The sequence below is a fragment of the Anopheles coluzzii genome, chromosome 2 (genome assembly GCF_943734685.1).
Source record: "Anopheles coluzzii chromosome 2, AcolN3, whole genome shotgun sequence".
In the NCBI taxonomy this organism is placed as follows: domain Eukaryota; kingdom Metazoa; phylum Arthropoda; class Insecta; order Diptera; family Culicidae; genus Anopheles; species Anopheles coluzzii.
This window is the reverse complement of record NC_064670.1, coordinates 30,243,357-30,267,890: the sequence shown is the minus strand read 5'-3', so window position 1 is coordinate 30,267,890 and position 24,534 is coordinate 30,243,357. Positions and strand designations below refer to the sequence as shown.

The following is a 24,534-nucleotide window of genomic DNA, read 5'->3' as shown; positions in this document are numbered from 1 at the left end:
TGGGCAGATTTAGCATCATTTGAATATTGCTCAAAATACCAGATATGTCGAAAACAGGTCAAGTAAAACAAGCGAACTGGTGTGGCTGATTTGCTTTAGGAATTTAGTATCGCTATTGACTCCTAGATAGCGTCTGTGTCGCCAAGGTGATTTTTCAATTTTGTCGTTTGTTTTCTGATTTGTCCGGTAAAATGTTTCAATATTTATCTTGTTCAATCACTGCGATGATGTATTGTGAAAATTCTATTCTAAAGGTTTTGATCTATTGTGTGATAAAATCTTTTACAAAAATCTTTATAGCGCTAGATATGGAATTATATTGTGATTTTTAAATTCCTCTTCTGATTTCTGGCAATCATTTTAATGTACCGAATCTATTTATGATGATAAGAACCATCTGGTACATAGGGTAACTGTACCAGTTTTCGGCAGGCTAGTGCAGCAGTTTCACAAAAATTGCTCACACATCAATATTTTTCATTATTTTTCTTGAAAGTGTTGTTATTCTGGTTGATAAACTATCATAGTATGTTACAATATTTTTTATTTGCCGGTTCAAAGCCCTTTTTCATAAATATTCGTGAAAATGCAAACATTGATTTTGCTCCTATTTTCGGCAGTTTGTTCCTATTTTCGGCAGGCTGTGTTCCTATTTTCGGCAGCGCGAATACGGGTCAGAAAATGTTTGTATCAATGTGAATATGTACAAAAAATGTTTAAAGCAATTTAACACTCTTACTTTCCTAAGATTGGTGTTAAAAAGCACTTTAATTATTAATTTTATGTTGCTTATTTTGGCCCGTTTTGACAGCCATTTTGATGCGACGTTTAAACAGAGCAGCCATTGACAGTTTGATGGTTATAGCGTACGGTACGAACTGGCTTACAAATATTTATTTTTCTCTTAAGTTAGTGCATTGTTTGTCGTAAAATTGGTGATATTTGGTATAAGAAAGGTCATATTATGTGTCGACATACGCATTGTAGTGTTCTGATCAATTTTAAAAGGAATATTCAGCCAAATTCAAAGTGTGTTATTGTTCCGAGTTTCGGCAGGAGCCCTACTTTATAAAGCATGTTTTGTGCGAGTAGAAAACTTGTACAGTCTGTTCCCGAGTTACGCGGTTTCTGCGTTCCCGACGAATCCGCGTAACTCGAATATCCGCGTATGTCGAATTTCTCTTTTTTTAACTAAAATACTATTGATTGCTCGGAGTTTTTTTTATTTAATTTAGTACTTTTATACACTTTATCATTTATTCGATATGATTCGTGTAGAAAATAATAATATTTCTGGCTTTTAAGCGGTTTCAATTTGTTAGCATAAATGCAATTTATACCGAACTTAACGCAAATTGTACTGATTTGACATTTAATCTGTAAAATTTAGAAAACCGCGTATCTCCGAATCCGCGTATGTCGAGAACCGCGTAACTCGGGAACAGACTGTATGTATTGTACAGGCGGTCCCCGAGATACACGGTTAATGGGGACCGTAAGCGGCCGCAAAATACCGCGTATCTCGAATTTCCGCGTAAGTCGAATCTCGTTATTTTTAGTCAAAATATCACTAATTTTCTTGTAATTTTGCAAGTAGGGGGTGGTTTTAGCCACCAAATTAATTATTTGATATGTTTCTACTGAAATGAACAGTTTTAAACCTTTTCAAATGGTATTTCACATTCGATCAATACGGAAATTATTTTGTATTTCACAATGGATGTGTCAAATCAATACAATTTTCTCAATGAACTGTCAAATTTGGAAAACCGCGTATCACCGAATCCGCGTATAAGAGGTACCGTGTATCTCGGGGACCGCCTGTAATTGTATAAATCAAAAGTGCAACAAGTTCCAACACATTTTTCGTTTATATTAAGCCATTATGGCTTGCCTTTGTCAGCAATGGCACACATGGCTGTTGGCGTAAACAGCAACCAATATCGCTAGCCGACCTAAAAGCTTAGCGAATGTTGTGCCTTTATTGAGCTGTTATCGGTCAGTAAACGGATTACTTTATAATTTAACATTCGAGCATCATTTTGCACCCTTGCTCCTTACCCTCTGCTACTCTAAATGCTTTCCCTCCGTCACCCGTTTGTCCCACACCGCTGCAGATGGGAGCGATACTTTCGTTCAAATCGACCAACCGCTAATTTCCACACGTTTCCGGACGAGCGGCTGAATAGCCCTAGTCCGAACGATCCCCCTTCCCGGTGTTGGAGCACAAACGAAAAGCCTCTACCTCGCAAAAGGGGCCATGTCTTCGGCACACTTTCCTCGAAACTGGTCCAGTCGAGTTACGGTCCTGCCAGCGGGTATCATTCGGGTAGCGAAAATGCACTTGCCATCGCTGTTGTGCGTCGGTCTTGTCCTAGTGTCCACCGTTTCGTCCGATCGTACCGAGCTGCTGCCGGCCAATCATTCCACCCAATCGCTTTCCCGGCAAGAGCGAAAGGTGCTTCTGTTTCCCATTCTAACAACACTGCAGGTAAGTGAGTGTGTGCCACTGTTTAAGCAGGTTTAACTCGATCGTTCCGATCTTTCATCTCCGCTCGATCGCTTGCACACACACCCACACACACAGGTCAGCATCTGTACTGCCACCGATGGGCGGCTGTATGCGCCGAAGGCAAAGTATCCCGCCCGCAAGCTCGGCATCAACCTGGGCTTTCAGCAAAACTTTAACCTCCCGTTCCGGTTGCTCGAGTTCTACAAACCGCCCACCTGGGCGCGGGCGATCGCCGGCATCATACGGGGCCAGTTCCCGTCCACCTCGGTCGTGACCGCGCGCAGCTGGAAGCGCTCCACCGACCACCAGTCGCTGATGCTCAGCGCCGGCCAGCTGTACCGGCACGTGGAAGACTTGCTGCACGTGTTCGGGTACGGGCGGGACTGTCTGCTGAAAAGTGTGTGCGAGCTGGCGCACAGCCCGTTCGATCGGTGCGACCCGCCGGAGCAGGACGTGATGACCGAGGTCGTCCATTTGCTGTTGAGGTGAGCAGTGAGCCTTTTGTTTGTTTGTTTGTTTGGTTACACTTATCCAACGACTTTAATCCAACTTACCATAATTTTACGGGGGGTTTTCAGCCCGTCCGTTCACGAATCGTTCGGCGAGGACGAGCTGGAGCAGAAGCGTGCGTACGAGATGGCGGAAAGGCTCGGTGCGAGCGGGGCCAACTGTGATCTGATCTACGACCGGTGCCACCGGTCCGTGTTGAGTGACTTTTCCAATCTAGTGGGCGATGATCGTAGCTGATTTTGGTTGGTGTGTTTTTCTTAGGGCTACTTTTGGTTAAGGTTTTTTGTTTGTTGTGAAGTGAACTGGTACTGAGCTAGTGCTGAACTGTAAATAAAAGTTTATTTTCTTTGCTAACGAAAAACAAAACGTGACATACCGGGGATGTTGATGCTAAAAAAACGTGTAAATAATGCCCCCCAAAAAAAACGGGGAGCAACGGCTTTTCGGCCTTCTCCTCCCAGCGCAACGCATCATTGTGCTGTCGACGTTCGTTCTAGAAAGAAACGTTCCCTTCTTAATAATGCAAAAGGCCGTACACGCTGCTTACTGGTTGCTGCTCGTACTACTGCTGCTGCTGCTGATAAACCACACCGTTCAGGCGTCTCACTGCATCGAAGCTACCGGCGGGGCTGGCAGTAACGCGACGGCACCCACGGCGGTGCATCATAACCGCGATCGGCGGTACGTGCTCAGCTTCCCCATTAACGGTGGGGTGGCGAAAGTGATTTTCGGTTTTGTGGCCCCGGTACGCTTTCACCACATGCTGAAGCGCAGCCTCAACCTGGGCATTAACGTGCAGGCCAACTATCGCATCCTGCCGAACGTTATCATCCCCCATCCGGAGTCGGTGTGGAAGAACCGGTACGACGGTGGTGCCGGGTACGTCGATAGTGGGCGCCGCCAGCTGTACGCACTGTTGGAGAAGTTTCTCGGCCGGACGGAGGATAAGGTGGTGGAGGATGAGGAGGAGGAGGAGGAGGAGGAGGAGGAGGAGGAGGAGGAGGAGGAGGAGGAGCGAGATGGGACCAAGGCGCCCAGTGCACGTGCTTGTTTGCTGCGTACGATCTGCGAGATAGCGGACAGGCCGCTGACCCACAACGGCATGGTCGGTGAGATACTGGACGTGGTGTTTAGGTACGGAAGGATCGAGATGTGGGTGGAAGGGCGGACTTTACTACAATGCGTGTGTGTGTGTTTGTTTTTTTTTTCTTTCTTTCGTTCCAGTCCGGGGGATAGCGATGACCTGCCGGAGCAGTACAAGATGGCACGCAGGTACGGCGCGAACGGGGTCGACTGTGCCCGGCTGTACGCCGAGTGTCCTTTCGGGCATGGCCTACTGGACACGGTAACGGCGATGCATTGGTAATGGGAAGAGGATTTAGCAATTAAAGAGCAATAAATACATAAAATGGAACAGTTTTAAACTGTTTAATCGTTTGCTGCTAGTGTGCTAGATGTTACAAATCGCTCCCTTCGAGGCTGGACGTGCCACGATTCCTATCCGAACTAATCCACCTTAGCAAGGACAGAATTTATCTGAACGTAGTATTCTTCTTCTTTGGCCCAACAACCGTTGTTGGTCAAGGCCTGCCTTTGTACCCACTAGTGAAGTGAGCTTTCAGTGACTTATTGTTACCATAGCAGGATAGTCAGTCGTACGTAGGACTCGATATTTCGGATATTTCGGGGCTTGAACCCATGACGGGCATGTTGTTGAACGTAGTATTAAGAGTTCCAAATACTTTCGTAGCAATTTTAACCAAACTTGGACGCATTTATTTATCTTAAAGATGAATATTCTTTAATCACCAGAGGCAATTTCTATGTTGATACAGCGGGTAGGGAAGAACTCAGAGGTATTAAGTATATTTTGATACGTACTGTAGGAGCAGTTGCCCACTAACTGTCAACAAACGGTGTTTGTCGTCTATTCTCAGCCTAATGGTTCATATGGGACCCAATTCCCCACCATTCGGATCATTGCTCATTGCTTTTAATCGATGAGAAATGACTTGTTAAGACACTTCAAGTGTGTTTGCAGAATTTTCATCAAGAATCGGGGATCCGCTAGGTGTTCATCCTTACCGCCCTGGAACGTTACTTGTCCTAGTAATTAAAAACTATCATACCAAACCCTACGTGCTAGTTCCGACAAGAAGAGCATGGTCAACAACTTCCACTAAAATACGACTGTTGTCGCGCGGACGCCTTCGCCATATATGCAATAATGAAGGAGAACTACCCGCAATGTTACACTTTTAGCTATTAAAGTTATTATACTGTTTAAACTATTTTTTAAAATACAATTTTCTTTGCAATCTTACCTCAAATTCTTGAAATGTGGTTCCTACTCGGTCGTGGTTGGATGCCCGTAAGAAATGGCTGACGTTTTTTCTCTTCTTGTTTTGAATGCATATTTTCTCTTGATCAACGTAAGATTCAAATTATTTAATAATTTATTTTGCAATTTTAACATAAAAAACTCCAATTAAGATTAGTTCATGTAGCAATGTGAACGATATGCATTCTAGGACTGTCTCATGCTAAATCATTTCTAGAAAGTAAGCAGCAAAACAACAACAAAATACAACAAAACTTACAACCAGAACCGTTGCTGAAGCTCATTTTCACCCCCTCCCCCCTGCCCCCCAAACTCCCCCTCCCCCCCCCTCCCGATCTCGATCACGATCTGCTGACACACATTTGCCCGACGCGCTAATCGCGCAACCAAACAACCGTGTACGCACGCACGCAAACGAAAGCTAGAACACGAGCATGCGCGTGCGCGCTCGCGCGAAGAAAGTTGATCGAGGTCGTCGATCAAGCCGGTTGACACATTTGGGCCCTAACATTTGTCTTCTCTAACTTGCGGTCCGAAACGTTAGCATGCCCGTGATCAAATATGCTTCAGTAGACGGTGCGATCGGGTCGAGGGAGATAATCCGATCGAGTGAATAACTGGTGAGAACTGGCGCGAAAAATGGATCCTTTTCGTTGGCTTTCGATCGTGGCACTGTTGGCGTTCTGTGGTTCGGTGTGCATGAGTGATAGTAGTGTTTACTCGAATTCAACCGCAACACTGGCGCGCCGAAAAAGGACCCTTATTTTCCATCCCATCTCGCGAGGATTCGTAAGTGTTACGGGCAGTTTTACGTTGGAGTTTCCAGTTCTGCGATGAATCATTCTTAATTGCTCTCTCTCTCCTCCCATCCGGTGTAGTTTCGTGTAAATATTAAGGATGCAATCGCCGATAACACCACGATCTGGGCGCACGGTATCGGGTTTCGTATGAACATTGAGTTTTACAACCCGCCCGGGCTGAAGATCACTCGCCGGGATGTGCATCAGTCGCTCGAAAGCATGATCATGTCGTAGGTTGAACCTTTGCCTTAGCATTTCTAAACCCAAATCACACAAATCATTCCCTTCTCTCCCCTCCCCCCTCTAAATAGCCACGGGTTCGATGGGCGTGCCTGCATCCTGCGCACCTTCTGCGAGGTCTCGAAGGCCATGACACCGAAGAGCGGCATCCTGTTCAAGCTGTTCAAGCTCATCTTCCGGTAAGTAGCGGGCTTGGTGCGACAGGCACGAAAGCGATACGATAAGCTGCCCTTCGCCACGCGGACAGTCTTACATGCTAATTTGTGTTGGGAAACTCGGTCTCTTCCTTCGGTCTTCCTCAACCGCCAAAAAACACACACAGATCGAATGCGCCCGGCTCTGATGACAGTTCCTCCATCGGTTATTCAAACAGTTTGCCGGAGGGTGACGACGAGTACTTCCCTTACCTGACCGCGGACGATTGTAGCGAGCTCGATCGGCACTGTCCCATCACGCAGCTCGATATGGAGGGTATGGCGGAACCGGCGGCCACCGAGGCGGTCAGTGAGTCCGTTCGCTCGGGTTATTACTGAAATCGGTCGGTGGTGGGTGGGTGATATACGGTGCGTTAAATTAATGTAATTAATAATAAAAAATATATTAATGTTTACGTGTTTTTTGTGAATAAATAGTGAGAATAAAGCAAAATTATCATTCTATTTGTACCATAAATGCAATTGTTGGACCTCTAGATTTTTTAAAAAAATTTTGTATTTGTTTTTTTTAATGCTTTGGGCCTTTTGGCTAACATTCGCCACTTTTTTGTCTATGCAGAGTGAAGCGTTTTGTTTAACGTTGATGTTTATTTTGCATTTCATTAACTTCCTTTTTTGCTTTCTTGTTTTATTTATTTCCCTTCACAGTTTCGTTTGTTTTTTTTTTTTTTGAAAAAATTATAAATTTTCAGATCATTTTATTTATTTCGATCGCTCATCACGTAGAGTTCTTCATTTCCAGTTTGTATGTTTAAGGCTACCGTTTACTTCTTGGAAAGGCATACACGTCCCGGCCCTGGATAAAGGTTCCCTGGGTTGTCAAAGATAAGTGTTGTTCCCATCTCTCTGTCTCCTTCCGAGGGAGGTCATATTTAATGATCTCAAAACGACTCAGACTCAGAAACGATATTTCATATTTTTTTCGAAATATTCTTTCTTAGTCTTCTCCTTATATTTCTTCTTCTTCTTCTTCTTCTTCTTCTTCTTCTTCTTCTTCTTCTTCTTCTTCTTCTTCTTCTTCTTCTTCTTCTTCTTCTTCTGCTTCTTGTTCTTCTTCTTCTTCTTCTTCTTCTTCTTCTTCTTCTTCTTCTTCTTCTTCTTCTTCTTCTTCTTCTTCTTCTTTGTCCGTTGTCAGCCTGTCTGTACCGCTTACAGTGACTTATAAATTACCATAGCAGGATAGTCCACTGATCAGATCTTCACCATACGGCAGATATTGGAGATGATGGCAGAAGACAGACACGACACGCCACCATCTTTTCATTGACTTCAAAGCTGCCTATGATAGCATAGTCAGGGTAAAACTATACGACGCTATGAGCTCTTTTGGAATCCAGGCCAAACTGATAAGGCTAGCTAGAATGACTATGACCAACATCACTTGCCATGTGAGGGTGGATGGAAAACTCTCAGAACCTGTTGCTACCACCATGGGTCTACGCCAGGGGGACGGGCTTGCATGTCTCCTATTCAACTTGGCGCTGGAGAGGTCGTCCATTTGTGACTCAAGGGTGGAGACTACGGGAACCATCTTCTATAAGTCAATGCCCAGATCCTGGCATATGCTGATCATATAGACATCATTGGCCTGCGGCTTTTCTTGGTAACAGAAGCCTATCAAGGGATCGAGCAGAGAGCCTCGGAATACAGATAAATGAGGCAAAGACCAAACTGATGGTGGCAACATCAGAGGGCCTACCAATAAATAATCCAAATCTACGTAGGCGTCACGTACAGATAGGTGAACGCACTTTTGAAGTCGTCCCACAATTCACCTATCATAGATCAAAGGTCAGCAACGACAATAGCATGATAGCTGAGCTGCGCGCAAGGATGCTGGCTGCCAACCGGTCATTCTACAGGCTGAAAAAGCAGTTCACCTTAAAGAACCTGTCGCGACGGACGAAGCTGGGACTATATAGTACCTATATAGTACCAGTACTCACATACGCCTCTGAGACATGGACACTGTCCAAATCTGACGAAGCCCTCTTAGAGGCGGTCGAGAGGAAGATGCGCAGAAGGATACTTGGCCCCGTATGTGTGAAAGGACAATGGAGGATCAGCCGCTAAAATGACGAGCTGTACGAGATGTACGGCGACTTGATTGTCGTGCAGCGTATAAAGCTCGGAAGCCTCCGGTGGGCTGGCCATGTTGTAAGCATGGAAACAGCGTGGAGGACTGGCAGACGAAGGCGCGAGACCGTGAGCGGTTTCGGACACTCTTGAGACAGGACAGTTGTAGCGCCAGATAAGTAAGTAAATATAATCTCTAAAAGGCGATAAATACGAATAAAAAATGATGAGACAGCTGTGACTCAGGCAGGCCGAAGCTGGTCTTAGCTTCTAAATAGGTTTGTAAGACAAAAGTTTCCAAATTCTACCTACAGCGAGATATTCAGCCTTCATGAAATGAGATGGATATTAGTTCAAACGGGAGTTGGATATTGGTCCAAATACGAAACAAGCAGTCAAGTCGTTCATTAAAGGACTTTTCTTATCTCTTCTGTTGTTTATAAAGACCAAGTTTAGCGGTTAGTTGTGATATGAATCGTTTGGTGTAACACACTGTTGTGGACAGACCGCTGCCTCATCCTGAGGGCTCACTGTTGACAGCACGGCTGTCATCCTGTGACGTCCTCAGTGAGGATCGCGGCGCGAGAAGGACCAGTCGTCCTCTCCCCGCATTGCGTGTGTGTGTGCGTTTTATTTATATACGTGTTTATTTGTTACCATACCAAAGAGTAGAATAAATCACATATTCTGTTTGTGCCGTACACACCACCGTGTTTACGTTCATTTGTGCGGACACAACAGTGGCGACGAGGATGGGATCCTCCTCGCGTAGGGGGGGATCCTACAAAGGACCGACGCAGCACGGAGGTCACCATCGCGGTTCCACCATCGCACAACCGCCATCGCGCAGGATGGGCACGCTCGGGGCTTGCGCGAAGCCCTGAAGGGATCCTCACTCCGCTGCAGCATTATACCGGACAAGGCGAGGGGACATTCCGCTTTGGACCGTCGTCACACGGCATCACCGCCGCCCGCTGCAGCGTCATCGGACACACACTGGTGCAGCATCGTCATCGCGGCGCCACAGCCGCCCTTCTGCACCAGCATCATCGCGGAGCCCGATAAGGCACAGTGCTGAGGCATTTCGGCTGCCCCCTGTGGACCTTCATCGCCGGCGCTCCAGCTGCACAGGTGCGTCTCGACGGCGACACCACTGTCGCCCCTGTGCAGCACCATCACATGTGTCCCGAGTGCACAGTCGTCGTGCGCGGCATCACGGTCGCCCGCTGTGCACTCGCATCGTCATCATCATCACCATCATCCTGCGCGCCCTGCACAGCAGTTCACCGGCAGCGACATCACGGTCACCCCTGTGCAGCGGTACCGGCTGAGCGGTCCAAGCGCGCGCGGCACCACGGCCGCCCCCTGCTCAGCCGCACAGTGACGCCCCATCGGCAGCAGCATCCGGGAGAGCTGCCTCATCATCATCGGCGTCAGGTGCAACAGCCATCGACAGCGGCAGGAGTATCCGCTACTGTTGCACCATCAACAACAACACCAACAACAACACCACAGCGGCTGCAACGGAACGAGCGAGCGCAGCACATCGGCTGCCCCCTGTTGCAGCCCGCAACGCTCATCCCGTTCGAGCGTTAGGCACGGAGGCCGTTCAGCACTCTCCCCCGTTTTACACAGCGCCACTTGAGCCGTACGCTTGCCACTCCGGTTTTAAGTACATTAAAACCGCTGCGTTGGCTTAAGCCGTACCGGCTTAATTAAAACGGGGAGATGTTGTGGACAGACCGCTGCCTCATCCTGAGGGCTCACTGTTGACAGCACGGCTGTCATCCTGTGACGTCCTCAGTGAGGATCGCGGCGCGAGAAGGACCAGTCGTCCTCTCCCCGCATTGCGTGTGTGTGTGCGTTTTATTTATATACGTGTTTATTTGTTACCATACCAAAGAGTAGAATAAATCACATATTCTGTTTGTGCCGTACACACCACCGTGTTTACGTTCATTTGTGCGGACACAACACACACAATAAGAGCAATTTATTATCAATCTATTCATTGGCTGCGACATTTATCATGCTAAACGAAATAACCATAGCGATCAGCTTACATTTCGTAGTGGCGGGGGTTTAAAACATGTGTTTTGTTTTAACTTAATTTAACATTAAGAGAGCCCAACGGTATAGAACGATCCGGTCGAACGATCCGGTTTTTGCAAATAATATCATCGCTTCTATACGAATGCTCCCAGCCTGTGCCGTGTCGAACGGTTGGTTCCATTTGCTTCGCGTTACTTGCGTCGTTTGTGGAATAGTCTATCGTTACATTGCCGGTGAACACCGCTTCCCACTTCAGCGTCATCCAATCGTTTGAGTAGTTGATGTGTGTTACCAGTGTACAAATTACACGTAAATTACACGCTCATTAGCAAAGCATACTGGCAGGTGCAGCGCACGGCTAGAACACAAAATTCGACGACCAAAAGCTGTCCTCGCAGTAGGAATAGGTTTCGGAGCAGTTTCCGGCATGGGCGTGCGCTTCATCGTACAGCCGGTGCTTGTGGTGTGCCGGAGGTTCATGGGTGGCGGGCAGGCTAATACAAAACACGGGAATGGGGCAAAAGAGCTCAATTAAAGTGCACACAGAGTGTGATACTGCGCCATTAGGCCCGCTGCCCCTACCTGAATATGGCGCGAAGAATTTCCTTTAAAAATGTGTCCGGCTCGGTGTCATCTTTACGCTGGCCGCTTTCGCAGAGCGCCCGCAGCACGCAATGGTGACCGTGTTTACCCTTGCTGATGGATGGATGAGAAGGGGAGCAGTGGTTTGAAACTTCCTTTGACCTCCTTTTTTTGGCTTAGCTTTAATACTTACGCCGTAAGAAACTGCTCAATCTGCTCGTACAGCGTGTGGCGCGTTGTCCGATGATGGTTGAGAAAGTGACGATCGAGTGGGGCCGTGTCTTCGCGGATGCTTCGCTTACCAAACACCGGATAGAAGCGCTTTTTGGCCATCGGATAGTTGGGCGGATGACGGCGTATCCAACCTTGAAGGTATCTGTGAGAGCGATAGTACAATGGTCGGGAGTGCATAAAACGTTAACGTTTGTATTTATGTATAAACTCTCCGTCTGCTATACAATGGGTAGCAACAACCAATTAAACAACCCTTTTCCTATTCAACACAACGCGCACAGGGCGCTCACATTAAAGTAAATGTAGCATTAAAGGGGTTCTCATGCAAAATCTTGCTTTCTTTTGGTCAAAGTGTCATGAAACTATGTAGGCACTTTGGACACACTTTCGTGTTGGCTTAACGACCACATACAGACATTTCGACCTATATAGCCTTCCAATACTTATAATCAGTCCTTGGTTACAGGAGGACGACAATAAACACATTTGGTTCCAAATTCGTTTGAAGGGTTTCTGGCTATATGATTGCTCACAGTTAATAATAGCAACACGCAACAGGATATAAAGCGCGCATACTCATATTACATTCCCACCTTTCGCCACTTCCCTTACACGCCGGCCGACCATCATCCTTAACCCCAGCTTACTAATTGGTAACCGAGAGCAAGCCCTTCGATGGACTGAGGGCGACCGGGCGTTGCAGTTGCATCGTATGCATCCATTGACGCCCACGCCCACGCCCACCCACCCAAAGCATGCATGCAAAAGGTAAAACCACAATTTTATCACAGGTCTGTTTTCGCGATTAATTTGATTCCCGTGTGCACGTATTGTGTGGCAGCCCTGTGGCACTTAATTGTGGGTTGCGTTTGTGTGGGGCCTTTGCGTTTGCCTGCGTTACCTGTTCACAATGCTGCCAAAATCGTTCCCCGTCGGATCGGCGTACGGTGGATGCGGCAAGCGGTTCGATACGAACCGATCCCACGACGGAAGACGCTGCCCGTATCGATCGACCGTATCGTAACGGCGGTCCGGTGCGGTGTAGTAATTGATACGGCCGGGCACGTTCTCTGCCGGTCGGCCCGGTGTTTGGTAGTAGTAGTCGAAGATATTCTTGCGCGCCGGTGTGGTGGACGGTTTGCTGCTATCGACCAGGATGGTGTTGTTCGCGTTGAGGTCCATCTTATCGTCGGCCGCATTTTCACGCAGCATTTCCTCGATCTGGTTGAAGGTGATGCTCGGCAGCTCGTACGCCAGCGCGACTGTAATGCCGATCGTGAACAGCCGCTCGACACCGATCATCGGTATGGTTTGATCGTACACTGGGCGGGTGGGGGAGGGGAAGAATAAAGAATAATCATTGTTAAGTTTATTCAACACTTTAAGGATGCTCATTCTAAGCTATTTAGAGCTGTTTATTAGCTTTGTTGATGGCTTTCAGGGAAACGGGTTCGTAGGCTTTTTTTAGACAGAAAATCTATTGTTTTTTGAAATTATGTTGAAATAGATTGTTGATAAATTCAATGAAAAATATCTCTGCTAGAACTGCTGATTAATGGCAGTGATAAAACTGCCTAACTTTTATTCAAAAGCCATCCTCAAATTAATAGAGCTTGTCAAGTCTAAAGCTAATAACATTTTCTTAAATATATTTTCTAATAATTTGCATGCTTTTGGTATGAAATGATTTTGAAATTCCCTTGATCTTTTAACTAATTACTGATTGAGCTAAAATACTATATGCTTTATTTAACTAATTTTCATTTTTGCTATTGCTTCCTATGTGCAAAAACGCATCGTAAGTCGTTCCTGTTACTTTTTCCTTGCGATACAACACAGCCCCGATGCAATCATAACCCCGCTTTACTGTGTCACCCTATATGAATGTCTTCCAATAAGAAACAACCCCCCCCCCAGCACTTCTCAAAGCATACGTCACATACCTACTTGAAAGGAACTTCCTTCGGGAAACGTCAGGAAGCGTCTCTTGCGCGAAAGTATCCTTTGCGGGGCGGTTGCATCCTGCACTACTGCTCCAGCAGTACCACCACCATCATCTGCACCATCGTACACACCGGCAGTGGATGAGCTAAGGCCCAGCAGCAGCGCAAACAAACCCCAAAGCAATACCGCGCTCGGCAGCTTTATTCGTTGCCGTTTCTTAGCAACGCCGCATGTAACGTTGCGCATCGTGTTGCTTCGTTGCTTAGGTCACGGAACACGGAATGTTTGCACACACACACACACACACACACACACACACACACACAAGGTGGAAGGTTAATTTCAAAATTCGTCGCTCTAATCACACCGGACCGCTGTGGCTGTGGTAGTTCCGTTATAGCAATCACATCATTCCCTGCTCCGTTTTTTCCGGAGGGGGGAAATTAAACTTCAGTCCACTTTGAACTGTACTGAATGCTTGGGAAAAGGGGCGCACAATAACAGGAAAATTCTACCCCTACCGCACTCGGCTCACTTTAGCGATGGGGACGTCCACTGTAACACTGTAATGTGCACACTTTTCCCTTGGCACAAAACTACTACACTCATTAAGCGGCACAATTACGGGCCACGCAACATAAACACACACACATACGGCTCTATTCGGTTACTTCAGCGTACTGCAGCGTTAAGATCAAAAGTTTAACGCACTCACAGCACACTGCGATCAGCTTCCAGCGGGAGAGAACGTTTCGCACCATCTAACGCGACCATCCGGCAGTGCCGTGAAGCGAACCGTGTTGGCTTACACCGTCCATGGGTCTTCCTCCACTAATACCACCAATGGACGCACCAACAGCTAACAGAGCACCACGTATTGGGTGGTTTTTTTTTTTCCTTTCAACATGTTATATGCATACATTTCCCCCAGACAACGGCCATCACCACTGGAAAGGGGTGCAAAGGAGGTCACATTCATTAGTAGCGGTATGTTACTTTTGGAGAAAATACATTCTTTCCACGGGTGGCGGGTGGCGTGTGACCGTTCTGGGAAGCAGAAGCTTCCTCACACTAGGTTCCAAAATCTGGACCTAGCAGCACAGCAGCACTTCCGTGGTGACCCGATTTTGGCCCACCATACCATACGCTTCCGCGGTGGTAGGTCCCTCCGCGTCGGTTGCATTATTTACGACGTCAGCTACACTGGTTGGTCTGAAATTCATAAATTTCGTTCCCAATCATCCGTCGAGCTCGTTGGCAGACAGGGGGACCGTAGCACACCAGGTCCGGCCGGCCGACAGCTCTAGCCAATTCCCACGGTGGGCACGGTTGCACAAAACACAATCTGGCGCCGTTCGGTGGAATCAACCCCTGGGCTCACACACACACACACACACACACCCGGGGATTGTGGACTTCTTTCTCGCAAACTTAACTCAATTAGGGCATCGCTACAACTTTGGGGACTTTCGGCGTTTTCGATTCTCAGGATGAAGGATGAAGGTTTTTTTTTGTTTCCTTCTCTTCCTCTCGTTTTCTTTTCCAGGTTTCCACTTTGCCGTTTTTTGCTCGAACTCAGCCTCCCTTTGGCATCTTTTTCGTCCCTTCGTCGTCGTTTTTTGCCTTTCTGCGTGCGTGCGTTCGTTGGCTTTGATGTGGCTTTGAATGATTCTCGGTATCCGCATTGGGAATTGCTCCTAAGGGTCGATGGAGACGGGGTGGTATTAGAAGGGGGGGTTGCTAAAAGCAGGCCGTTTAGTGTGTGTGTATTCCCCCTCTTCGTTTGTTTGTTGGAACTGCTACTGTCACACGCACGCACGCAGGCTTTTGCGTAGAAATCAAGCTCAAAGAGGAGTCTTGCGTTTGCCTACACACAGAGCAATGGCTCCATTGCGTGTACGGTGTATGTGTGTGGTCGGCTGAGGCAATCGAAACGTTGATATTTTGACAAAACACGAAGAACAAAGATTTTCTCTCCCATATGTACGCACACACATCCAAAATGCTAAGATTGCTTCCGGGGGGACGGGAAAGTGGATCGAACCAGGTAGACAAAGTTATTGCACAGAAAAGGTCAAAGCAAGCTTGGGAAAAAATTCGATCTCTAAATTGGCCTCCAGGCGCGCTTTGCGTGTGAAGTGCTCGGTGGATATGGGGAACGTACCGCGCGCAGCAAAAACCGCACTGACCGATGCGAATGTGAAACGATGCGGTAAGGCTTTATCGTTGCTTTCTTTAGACGGGAGTACGAGAGAGAGAGAGAGAGAGGGAGAGAGAGATAGCAAACCAAAACATCCTGCAAAACATTCCGCAAGAAAAGCGTCCCTTTTGAATGTATAATTGATTGAAACACAGGACGAAAGTTTGGGCGCTGCTGTTCCTGCTGCTGGTCCGGTGAGTGGTGGTACGATTTTTTTCCCTTCCTGCTGTTGTTGCTGTCTCCTTGTATGTAGGAAGTGAAACGTTAATTTGCTTCCACACTGCACCACCACCCAGACGGGCAGCACAACCAACGCAGACAGCGGTTAAAATAAATCGACATTTTTACTAATGGAAAATGGAAATCATTCAATTGAGGTTCCCGTATTGAAATGCGTAGCAAAGTGGCAAAAATAGCGTGCGCGTTTCGATGCGTTCGGCCGTAAGGGAGGGATTTTGGTGGAGGCTTGCAGGAACGGTGTTAGTTTTGCTAATGAAATTGACACATTTCCCGTGTGGCACCGACGGGCTTGCCCTTAATTGATGGCGTCAGTTGTTGGTGTGCAGTTTTTTTGTGTTTTTGGTATCTACTTTATCCTCCTCAGCACGTGTAGTTCCTCCGTTGATGGGTGGTGGAAATGTTAGAGAATGGTATGTATTTATAGCATAAATCGATTGCACGTGGAGGCTTGAATTTGTAACGGCAAAGCTTTTTGTTTGAATGAAGCAAAACAATTGCAAACATCAGCACCCACAGTCTGATGACAGCAACCCCCAGCAGTATGCTTGCAAAATTCCCCTAGTCGATTGCAACACTCTCCTATATGATTGCAAACTTCCACAGCATGCTTGCAACATTCCCCTACGCGATTTGCAACATCCCCCTAAGTGATGGAACTATTCTCTTATAAGATTCGAAACTCTGTAAATTCACTTACTAACTAATTGCTAAAAATTGAACAAATAGCTGCATAAAAAGTCAAAATCGAGTCAATTTATACTATATCCTCGTGAAGATGCGCCTAACAAAAGAATTATTTTCTAGCAGATCGATTGAGTTTGGAACTAAACCAGCCATTGCCACCAAGTGCTGTCTCTGTGTCCCAAATGTTGACAGTACAGTCGTTGCCACCTAATTTTGGCTCTAAGGCATCAATTTTTGACAGTGCGCATCAATTTTTGCCTCTAAGGCATCAATTTTTGACAGTGCGCATCAATTTTTGACTCTAACGCACCTATTTTTGTCTGTAAGTCATCAATTTTTGACTCTTGTAGGAATCATGACAATTTTACAATGTATTTAAACAGAATTTAAACAATTATCATTCCACATCTCATTAAAAATACAAAAACTGTGTGAATTGATTGTTTCTTGAGAAAAAATGATGAAATTTTAGAAATTCTAAAGCTTTTGTTTACAGCTGAAAATACATGCCAATATTTTTCACTCCATTAAATCTTCTAATTTGGCAAAACAATTATTTTATTTTAAATTCTATCAATAAAATTATTCACTACTTACAGGGTTTTACAAGTCAGAATCGAATGTCAGCAAAACAATTTCAGAAGCTCAAGATGCAGTTTAGCTGTCAAAAGTTGTTGTTTCACCGCACCGATGCTATTTTCAATAGCGCAATTTGATTTTTAAATCGCTCAAGTTGTTTTTTTAGAGGCCTTTCGCATCGTTTTGCAAATTCAAACACGAATTTTGAGATTATTTGTATACAAATCAATTATTTAGTGCATTTCTAGCGTTATATTTATGAAACATTACGTATTTATTGTAAAAAATGAGTGTTTCTGTGCAAAAAGCTACGAGCACTTGCGTATGTAAACATGTACAATGTTTATGTAGCTTTTTGCACAGAAAATCGCCATTTTTACCATAAATACGTAATATTTCATAAATATAATGCTTAAATGAATAAAAGCATTGATCTCAATCATATAATCTAAAAATGAGTGTTTGAATTTGCAAAACGATGCGAAAGGCCTCTAAAAAACAACTTGAGCGATTTAAAAATCAAATTGCGCTTGTAAAAAATAGCATCGATGCGGTGAAACAACAACGTTTGACAGCTAAAGTGAATCTTGAGCTTCTGAAATTGTTTTGCTGACATTCTATTCTGACTTGTAAAACCCTGTAACTTAATTTCAACCATTTCAGAACACACAGTTTCAGAAATTACGTAAAATTTTGTAAATAAAGCGATTGACTCACAGTCAAAAATTGATGCCTTCGAGGCAAAAATTGATGCGCACTGTCAAAAATTGACGTCTTCGAGGCAAAAATCGTGAAACGCTGTCAAAAATTGGTGTCTTCGAGACAAAAATAGGTGAGTTAGAGTCAAAATTTAGCGGCAACGACTGTATGCAGCCAATTTTGCTTCTCAACCATCTATTTTTGACAAAGTGTATCAGTTGTTGCTATCAACGCAGCTATTTTTGCCTATAAGCCTACAATGTTTGCTTCTAATAGAATTTATTGTTAACTTATCAGTTGTTTTACTTGATCGATCACAATTTGTACGTTATTCTTCTTTTTCTATTTGGCGTAACGTCTTACGGGGACATGTTGGCCTTATTCAGCACCACACAGCCGGATAGTCAGTCAGTGGATGGTCCATTGTAGACTTGAATCCACGATGGGTATGTTGTTAAGTCGCGCGTGTTCACGACTATACTGTGTGACCGCTTTTTGTACGTTATATGATACGTTTTAGTTATTTTTGAATATTATAGCTTCATGCGATTTCTTCATGCGCATCAGCTGATCAACGCCTTCAAGGCTATGGAGCATCATGCAGCGGTACCACGTCCCAGGGAAGTTGATCCGGCTGTTAGAGGCCACCATGAACGGAGTGCAGTGGAAGGTGAGAGCATCGAACTTAACGTCGGAATCATTTGCATCTCACAGGGGTCTGAGGCAAGGCGGTGGACTCTCCTGTCTGCTCTTCAACATCGTCCTGGAAGGTGTCATTCGGAGCGCGGGGACAACGACATCCGTGGCACGATCCTCTACCGATCTCTTCAATTTTTTGGCTTCGCGGATGACATCGACATCATCGGCAGGACAAGGTGTGTGAGGCGTATCAATGCGATGAATCAATGCGATGAAGACGAAGTACCTGCTTGCCGGTGACTCAGACCATCTGGGAAGCAGTGTATTAGTTGACGGCGACAATCTTGAGGTAGTAAAGGGGTTCTGCTATCTTGGGACGATCGTTTCTTCGAACAACTGTAGACAACAGATCTCTAACAGGTCTTGCTTCATCTTATCCAGTCATCGTGCTCGCTGTGCGCTCCCCCGCGTCATTTGCCGAACTGGGGATCGCTTTCGAGCACCTTCTTGGTGGGACATGTGTCCGACTTCCTCAAACCATACCCCAAACAATTGATCATTCGACTTGAATTGACTAATTTTGAAACACATTGTTTGACTAAGAAAAACATTCTAAACAAAGCGATTGACTAGCAGTTAACAATTTGGAGCTTCAGAGACGAAAAAGATCACCTGCATACGTGGCGTTTAAGTGATCAAAAAACGACAAGCTTGATAGAGCAGGAATAGAAATTCTGCCTTTTGGTGACACGCTTCTAGCCTACTTTTCTGCCCCATTGACACAGGCGATCGAATGTAGAGCGACTGTTACAACGCATTAGCAACACAGTTTATGGAACGCAACCCGTCCGGCACCAGTTAACACTTGCCTGTGAATTAATCGTTTGGCGCACGATTAATCGCCCGCCAATGCAGGCGCAGTACCGGGTGACTGGCACCAATGGCACGCGGTTTGAAAAGCACCATCTATTCGATGGTACAGGAATAGGTCAGTGTCACTCATCAGCTGGTCGCGTGTACAGTAAGATTGATGCGCTACAATTGAATACATCGAATGACGGCAGATTTGGCACACGGTCGGCAACAATGGAACTGAAAACAATTCTGCTTGCCCTATCGCTCGCCAGCGGGGTACTTTGCACTGCGCTCAATGAGTCCACTTCCGCCGGCGGTGAATCCAAACCACTTTCAAGAAGGAAGCGATTTCTGCTGTTTCCACCGGGTGCGAACATTCTGGTAAGCGTAACAGGCGTGTAATCCGTTCCGGGAAGGAGCTATTAAAAAGGTGTAAATGCATTCTGTCCATTCCAGCTCACGTCCTCGTTCGGCAAGGGTTTGGTATTTCGCGGACCAGCCGGGTACGTTTGCATCGGCGAGCTGGATCTGTACTTTCCGCTGCCCGACTACAAGTATCACGCAAGTGCGCTGAAGCTCGGCAAGATAGCGATGTATCCGCCGGAACCGAAAAAACCAGCCCCACCACCACCACCACCACCACCACCCGCACCAAAAGAACCCGATCATCACCACGATCACCATGACGGGGGTGAGCTGTCACCGGCCGAGGTGGAACAGTATCTGAAAGATCACCCTGGCACTTGGGTTCCACCGGGCTGGGGCAAGGAGCGTGCCGATTGGAACGCGGAAAACCTCCAATACCGGTCGGAGTATTGGGCACCGGGCAGCCGTATCGGGGGGCAACAGCAGTACCAGTACCCTTCGAGCACACTTGATCGCTACTTGGGCGGCGGTGGATGGACCGAGCGGCCGTACGATCGCTACCGCCGATCAGTGCTCGAACAGGCACTGAACGAGGAGGAGGAGCGGGCGGAGGAAGAGCATGGCCGCCGCCAGTGGCTGAGCGGGGAGATGTTCAACATTAGCCAGCACAGTGATTGGGAACACTTCCATCACTATCGCGATCGGAGGGCACTGTTTAGCCATCTGGAGGAAACCTTGGGCTCGATGTGAGTGGATGGGCATCTCCTGTTCTTTTGCAAAAGCTCTGCTGAACTCTCTACTATTAATTTTGCACCTTTTTTTTTCTTCCTCTCGCTTCAGTACCGGTTTCCACATGAAGGAGTGCATTATGAGGAGCATCTGCGAGGCGAAGAACATGCTACCGCCGCCGGGCCGCTCGATGGCGATGGACATCTTCCGGGTGCTGTTTACCTTCCCGCTGAACGAAGCCCTCGCCGACGACTACAGCAACGCGCTGCGCGACGATAACGTGGACTGTCGGGCGCGGTACGCCAGCGGCTGCCCGATCAGTCTGCTCGATCTGGTACTGTTCGGAAAGTTTGAAACGTAACACGGACGCGCGTGCGATAGGTTTAATTTTAATAGAAATAAATACAAGCTTTTATTTGAGCTGAGCTTTCCCGGCATTCTGGCTTTATACACACACATACGCACACACTCGCACCTGTCACGCAGATCACATAAACCCGTACGGGGTAGAATACTTCCCCAGCGCCAGCTCGAGCAACGAAAACTGGCAGCTACCGTACAGCGATTGGCACGGTGCCATATTGCGCCCCTTGCGGTGTGCCTCATCGTACAGCCGGTGGTCGGCGTGCTCGAACGAGAGCACCTTCTGCTTCGGGTAGCTGAACAGGGTGCGCAACATCTCCGCTATCATGTTCTGGCCCTTGCCACCGAAGTACTGCGAGCTTTCGCACAGCGCCCGCAGTATGCAGTCGCGCCCATCGTACCCCATGCTGTCCATGATCACCTCGAGCTTCTGGTAGAGATCGCGCCGGAAGCGCCGCTGCACCATCGGCTTCGGTTCGGTCATCTCCTTCTGGAAGCTGAGCGTCTGGTTCGGCAAATTGTACGCGATGCCCCAGTTAAGGGCCCAACTTACAAACTGATAGTTCGGGTTGCCGTACAAACCGATCGTCATGCAGACGGCCACCTGCAATGGAATGTGCCAGCGCGGGAGTGAGTTAACGTTGGACTTTACACAGGGTTTACACAGCGTGTACGCACCGAAAAGCTGGAACCTTCCGGAAATACGATGAACCGTTTCCTTCTCGACAGGACCTTCCCGTGTTCCGTGTCCTTCCACACTGGGCCACCGGCTGACTGGGGTACTGGTTCGTTCGTTCGATCCATCTCGTCACCGGTCGTGTTAAAGCGGTCGGGTATTAGCAGTGACGCTTTACCGACGCTTACCATCGCAAAAATGCCTAGCAAATGCACAACCTTCATCGTTCACGTCGCAAGTTCAATCTTGCAAAAGGCACCGCGTACAAACTGGTATTCACAAGCAACAACCGTCCACCAAACGATGTTGTGGATTGTGGGATCCCAGACGACAAATGGGCACCGTTTTACCATGCAAATATTATTACCCGTCTTCACACGCACGCACACACACAAACACACCCGGTGACTGTGGGAAGGCAGGGCGCACTGTGTAGGATGATATAATTCACGACCGTAAATAGCGGGCCACGAACCGCGAGCGAACAACGACCAAGGTACTCTGGATCCTTGGCTTTCGTTGCTGGACCAAGACGACGCCAATGCACAGACACACACACACACACACATACACACACGGGCCACGCACCCGGCCACTTAGTGGGCTGATGAAATATGCAACAAAGATGCCCCTTTGGTCCGTTCCCGATGCCCGTTCGGAGCCGTCTCGACCGAATGCCGCTGGAAGCGGCCGCCTCAACTCGGTCGTGCGGTAAACGGATAGGCTAATCTAAAACAATTTTCCCATTTTGCTTCCGCGCGTTCTTACTTGCCCTGCTTCTTGCGCACTGACGTACGGCTTCGTGACGGCGGACGCGAGACGTAACGCGTTCCGGGATGAGCCGGTAGGTGCTAATTGTGGTTTATTTGTACAACTTCGATTGTGGCTATGGGGCGGTGGCACGAACGGAACCGTCGACTGCCCCATTATGAAAAGTGACGGACGTGTGCTATTTTGTAACGGGTTCTGTATCGGGTAATGCTTGTGCTTTCTGGAGCAATTAACATGTCGCGTGTCCGTTCACTGCCCAGAGACTGGGTCACTGGCGTGGTCTCGGGGTGGAAAATCAACGAGCAAAACCCCGAATCACACGCGCCATTGCTCTGTGCTGACGGTTATTTTTTTCTCTGTCCCTTCCCTGTTTTCTGCTGGTGTTTAGTTCTGGCGGTGTTGGCAATTTCCTGAATCTATTACGCTTAATAGCATGCCATTTCGTCCAGCGGATGGAAGTAGGATGGATAAAAAATTCAAAAGAAAAAACAAAAACACCACGCTTGTTGTAGACGCCCAGTGCGGTATAAATAAATGAAAAAAAAAAAAAAACAAAAACAGCAAGGGATGCGGAGGGAACAGGTTGAGCCAGTCGGTAATAACGCTAATTGGAATGATGGACATATTTCCGTTGATGAAGTCTAATTCAATTTCGGATTAAAACATGATGAAATGTAATAGTATTGATGGTGATGGTGAAACAACTGAACAATTATAAAGGTGTTGAGAAATTTAAGGTGGGGTAACAAAACGAAAATACAATAAACACAATTTGAGTGATTGTCATCCAATATGCTGAACAATTTGAAACTAAAGGTAAATAAAGGGAATGAAATAGAGATAGGAATGAAAGAATAAGGAAATTAAAGAGGAAAAGGAAGAAGAAATAAGATTGAATGAAGAAAAAGACAGAGAGAAACATGCTACAAGAATTAGAATTATAATAATAAAGAAATAGTACAAGGAAGAAGGAAACAGGAAGAAGGAGACAGGAAGAAGGAGAAAAAGAAAAAGTATCATGAATAAGATAGGATAGAAGAAAAAAATTGATCAGAAATAACAATATAAGATAAGAAGAAGAAGACGAAAGAGATGAAAAAAGAAAAAAAAGAACGGATAAGAAAAGATAGAAAAAAGTGATAAGAAAGAAACATAAGAAAAAGTGAAAGAAATGAAAAAAGGTAAATCTAAGATAAGTATAAGAAAATGTACAACAAACAGAAAGACAGTTATTAGAAGATATGTATGCAAGATTATGAAGCATAAGTAAAGTTTGAGTTAGAAGAATTCAAGGTTGAAAAAAAGAAGTAGAAAAAACACACAAAAATACTAAATAAGCTAGACCGTGCTCCTTTCGGGGCAGTTTTCATTCAAGTTAGTCGATGCATTTTATTGCCCTACTGCGCAGAACAGTTACTTACCGCTTGGATGCATGCCTAAAATGCGTTCTTTTTCTTTTGCTTCAATGTTTAATCCTTTCTCAACACGCTAAACGCAGCACAGAACAGGTGGGTATATTTTTTTATAATTTATTAATAACGCGTAACATTTATTTATATATGTATATATTAATAAATTTCTATAATATACAATCTAATACCTTCTTATCATGTGGTTTTGCTTCGTTTCGTAAGACTGCCCTTTTGCCAGTAATTCTTTCGTACCCCACACCGCCGGTATTCGTACCCCGGCCCGGAACCGGTATTTTACATCGCTCACCACTCTATCCCACCTTTCTTCCGTCCACCTTCCAGTCAACCTCTGTAGCAATAGTTTTGACTTGTTGTTTTTCTTTTTCCTCTTCTCCTCTTCGTTTGTTTGCTTTAAACTGTTTGCTGTGCGTGTCCGTTGTTTTTATCAATGCTAAGTATAACTCGTTACCAAAAAAAAAACAAAAACTGATCAGATTCCCTTGCGTCTTCTGTGAGCGATCGTGGTATTACACTGCGGAAGAGCGCGAGCCATACGTTCGTCCTTTCCTGTTCAACCCGTTGCTACGCGACGGAGGCGCAAGCACTCGCACACGCTCACGTGCTCACCAGATGGAGCATATATCCTTCGCACGGGTTGCTGTGGGTGATGATGGGTTGCGAGTGTGTACTGTACCTATTATCATCCTTCACCCTCCCTCTCCCCCCTCGCCGTGTTTGCTGCCCTTCTTGCCCACACTGCTCAACCGTGCCTTATTGCGCGCCCTTTCAGAGCGGCAGAGTAATTACTTCCGCCC

The 24,534-nt window shown here is 46.4% G+C and overlaps 5 protein-coding genes across 5 annotated transcripts; 4 read left to right on the top strand and 1 right to left on the bottom strand.

Moving 5' to 3' along the window:
- Positions 1-2,338: 2,338 nt before the first annotated feature.
- On the top strand, positions 2,339-3,259 carry LOC120953402 (uncharacterized). The gene is made up of 3 exons (XM_049607335.1): positions 2,339-2,491; positions 2,537-2,997; positions 3,091-3,259. Exons 1-3 carry the CDS (start codon positions 2,339-2,341, stop codon positions 3,257-3,259), a joined length of 783 nt encoding a protein of 260 aa, XP_049463292.1.
- A 172-nt stretch (positions 3,260-3,431) lies between these two features.
- LOC120953400 (uncharacterized) lies at positions 3,432-4,429 on the top strand. The gene is made up of 2 exons (XM_040373285.2): positions 3,432-4,156; positions 4,247-4,429. Exons 1-2 carry the CDS (start codon positions 3,432-3,434, stop codon positions 4,386-4,388), a joined length of 867 nt encoding a protein of 288 aa, XP_040229219.2. The 3' UTR covers positions 4,389-4,429.
- Positions 4,430-5,852: 1,423 nt separating this feature from the next.
- On the top strand, positions 5,853-7,041 carry LOC120951674 (uncharacterized). The gene is made up of 4 exons (XM_040370491.2): positions 5,853-6,152; positions 6,242-6,393; positions 6,475-6,582; positions 6,726-7,041. The coding sequence occupies exons 1-4, from the start codon at positions 6,003-6,005 to the stop codon at positions 6,934-6,936; spliced, it is 621 nt and encodes a 206-aa protein (XP_040226425.2). The 5' UTR covers positions 5,853-6,002; the 3' UTR covers positions 6,937-7,041.
- Positions 7,042-10,675: 3,634 nt separating this feature from the next.
- LOC120952916 (uncharacterized) lies at positions 10,676-22,992 on the bottom strand. Its single transcript, XM_049607333.1, has 8 exons — positions 21,539-22,992; positions 20,989-21,464; positions 19,660-19,780; positions 13,506-13,767; positions 12,464-12,884; positions 11,522-11,704; positions 11,329-11,442; positions 10,676-11,240 (listed from the first exon to the last, which is right to left on the bottom strand). The coding sequence occupies exons 1-8, from the start codon at positions 21,758-21,760 to the stop codon at positions 11,105-11,107; spliced, it is 1,935 nt and encodes a 644-aa protein (XP_049463290.1). The 5' UTR covers positions 21,761-22,992; the 3' UTR covers positions 10,676-11,104.
- Positions 19,380-20,917, top strand: LOC120952131 (uncharacterized). Its single transcript, XM_040371292.2, has 3 exons — positions 19,380-19,783; positions 19,859-20,514; positions 20,609-20,917. The coding sequence occupies exons 1-3, from the start codon at positions 19,457-19,459 to the stop codon at positions 20,856-20,858; spliced, it is 1,233 nt and encodes a 410-aa protein (XP_040227226.2). The 5' UTR covers positions 19,380-19,456; the 3' UTR covers positions 20,859-20,917.
- Positions 22,993-24,534: the final 1,542 nt, after the last annotated feature.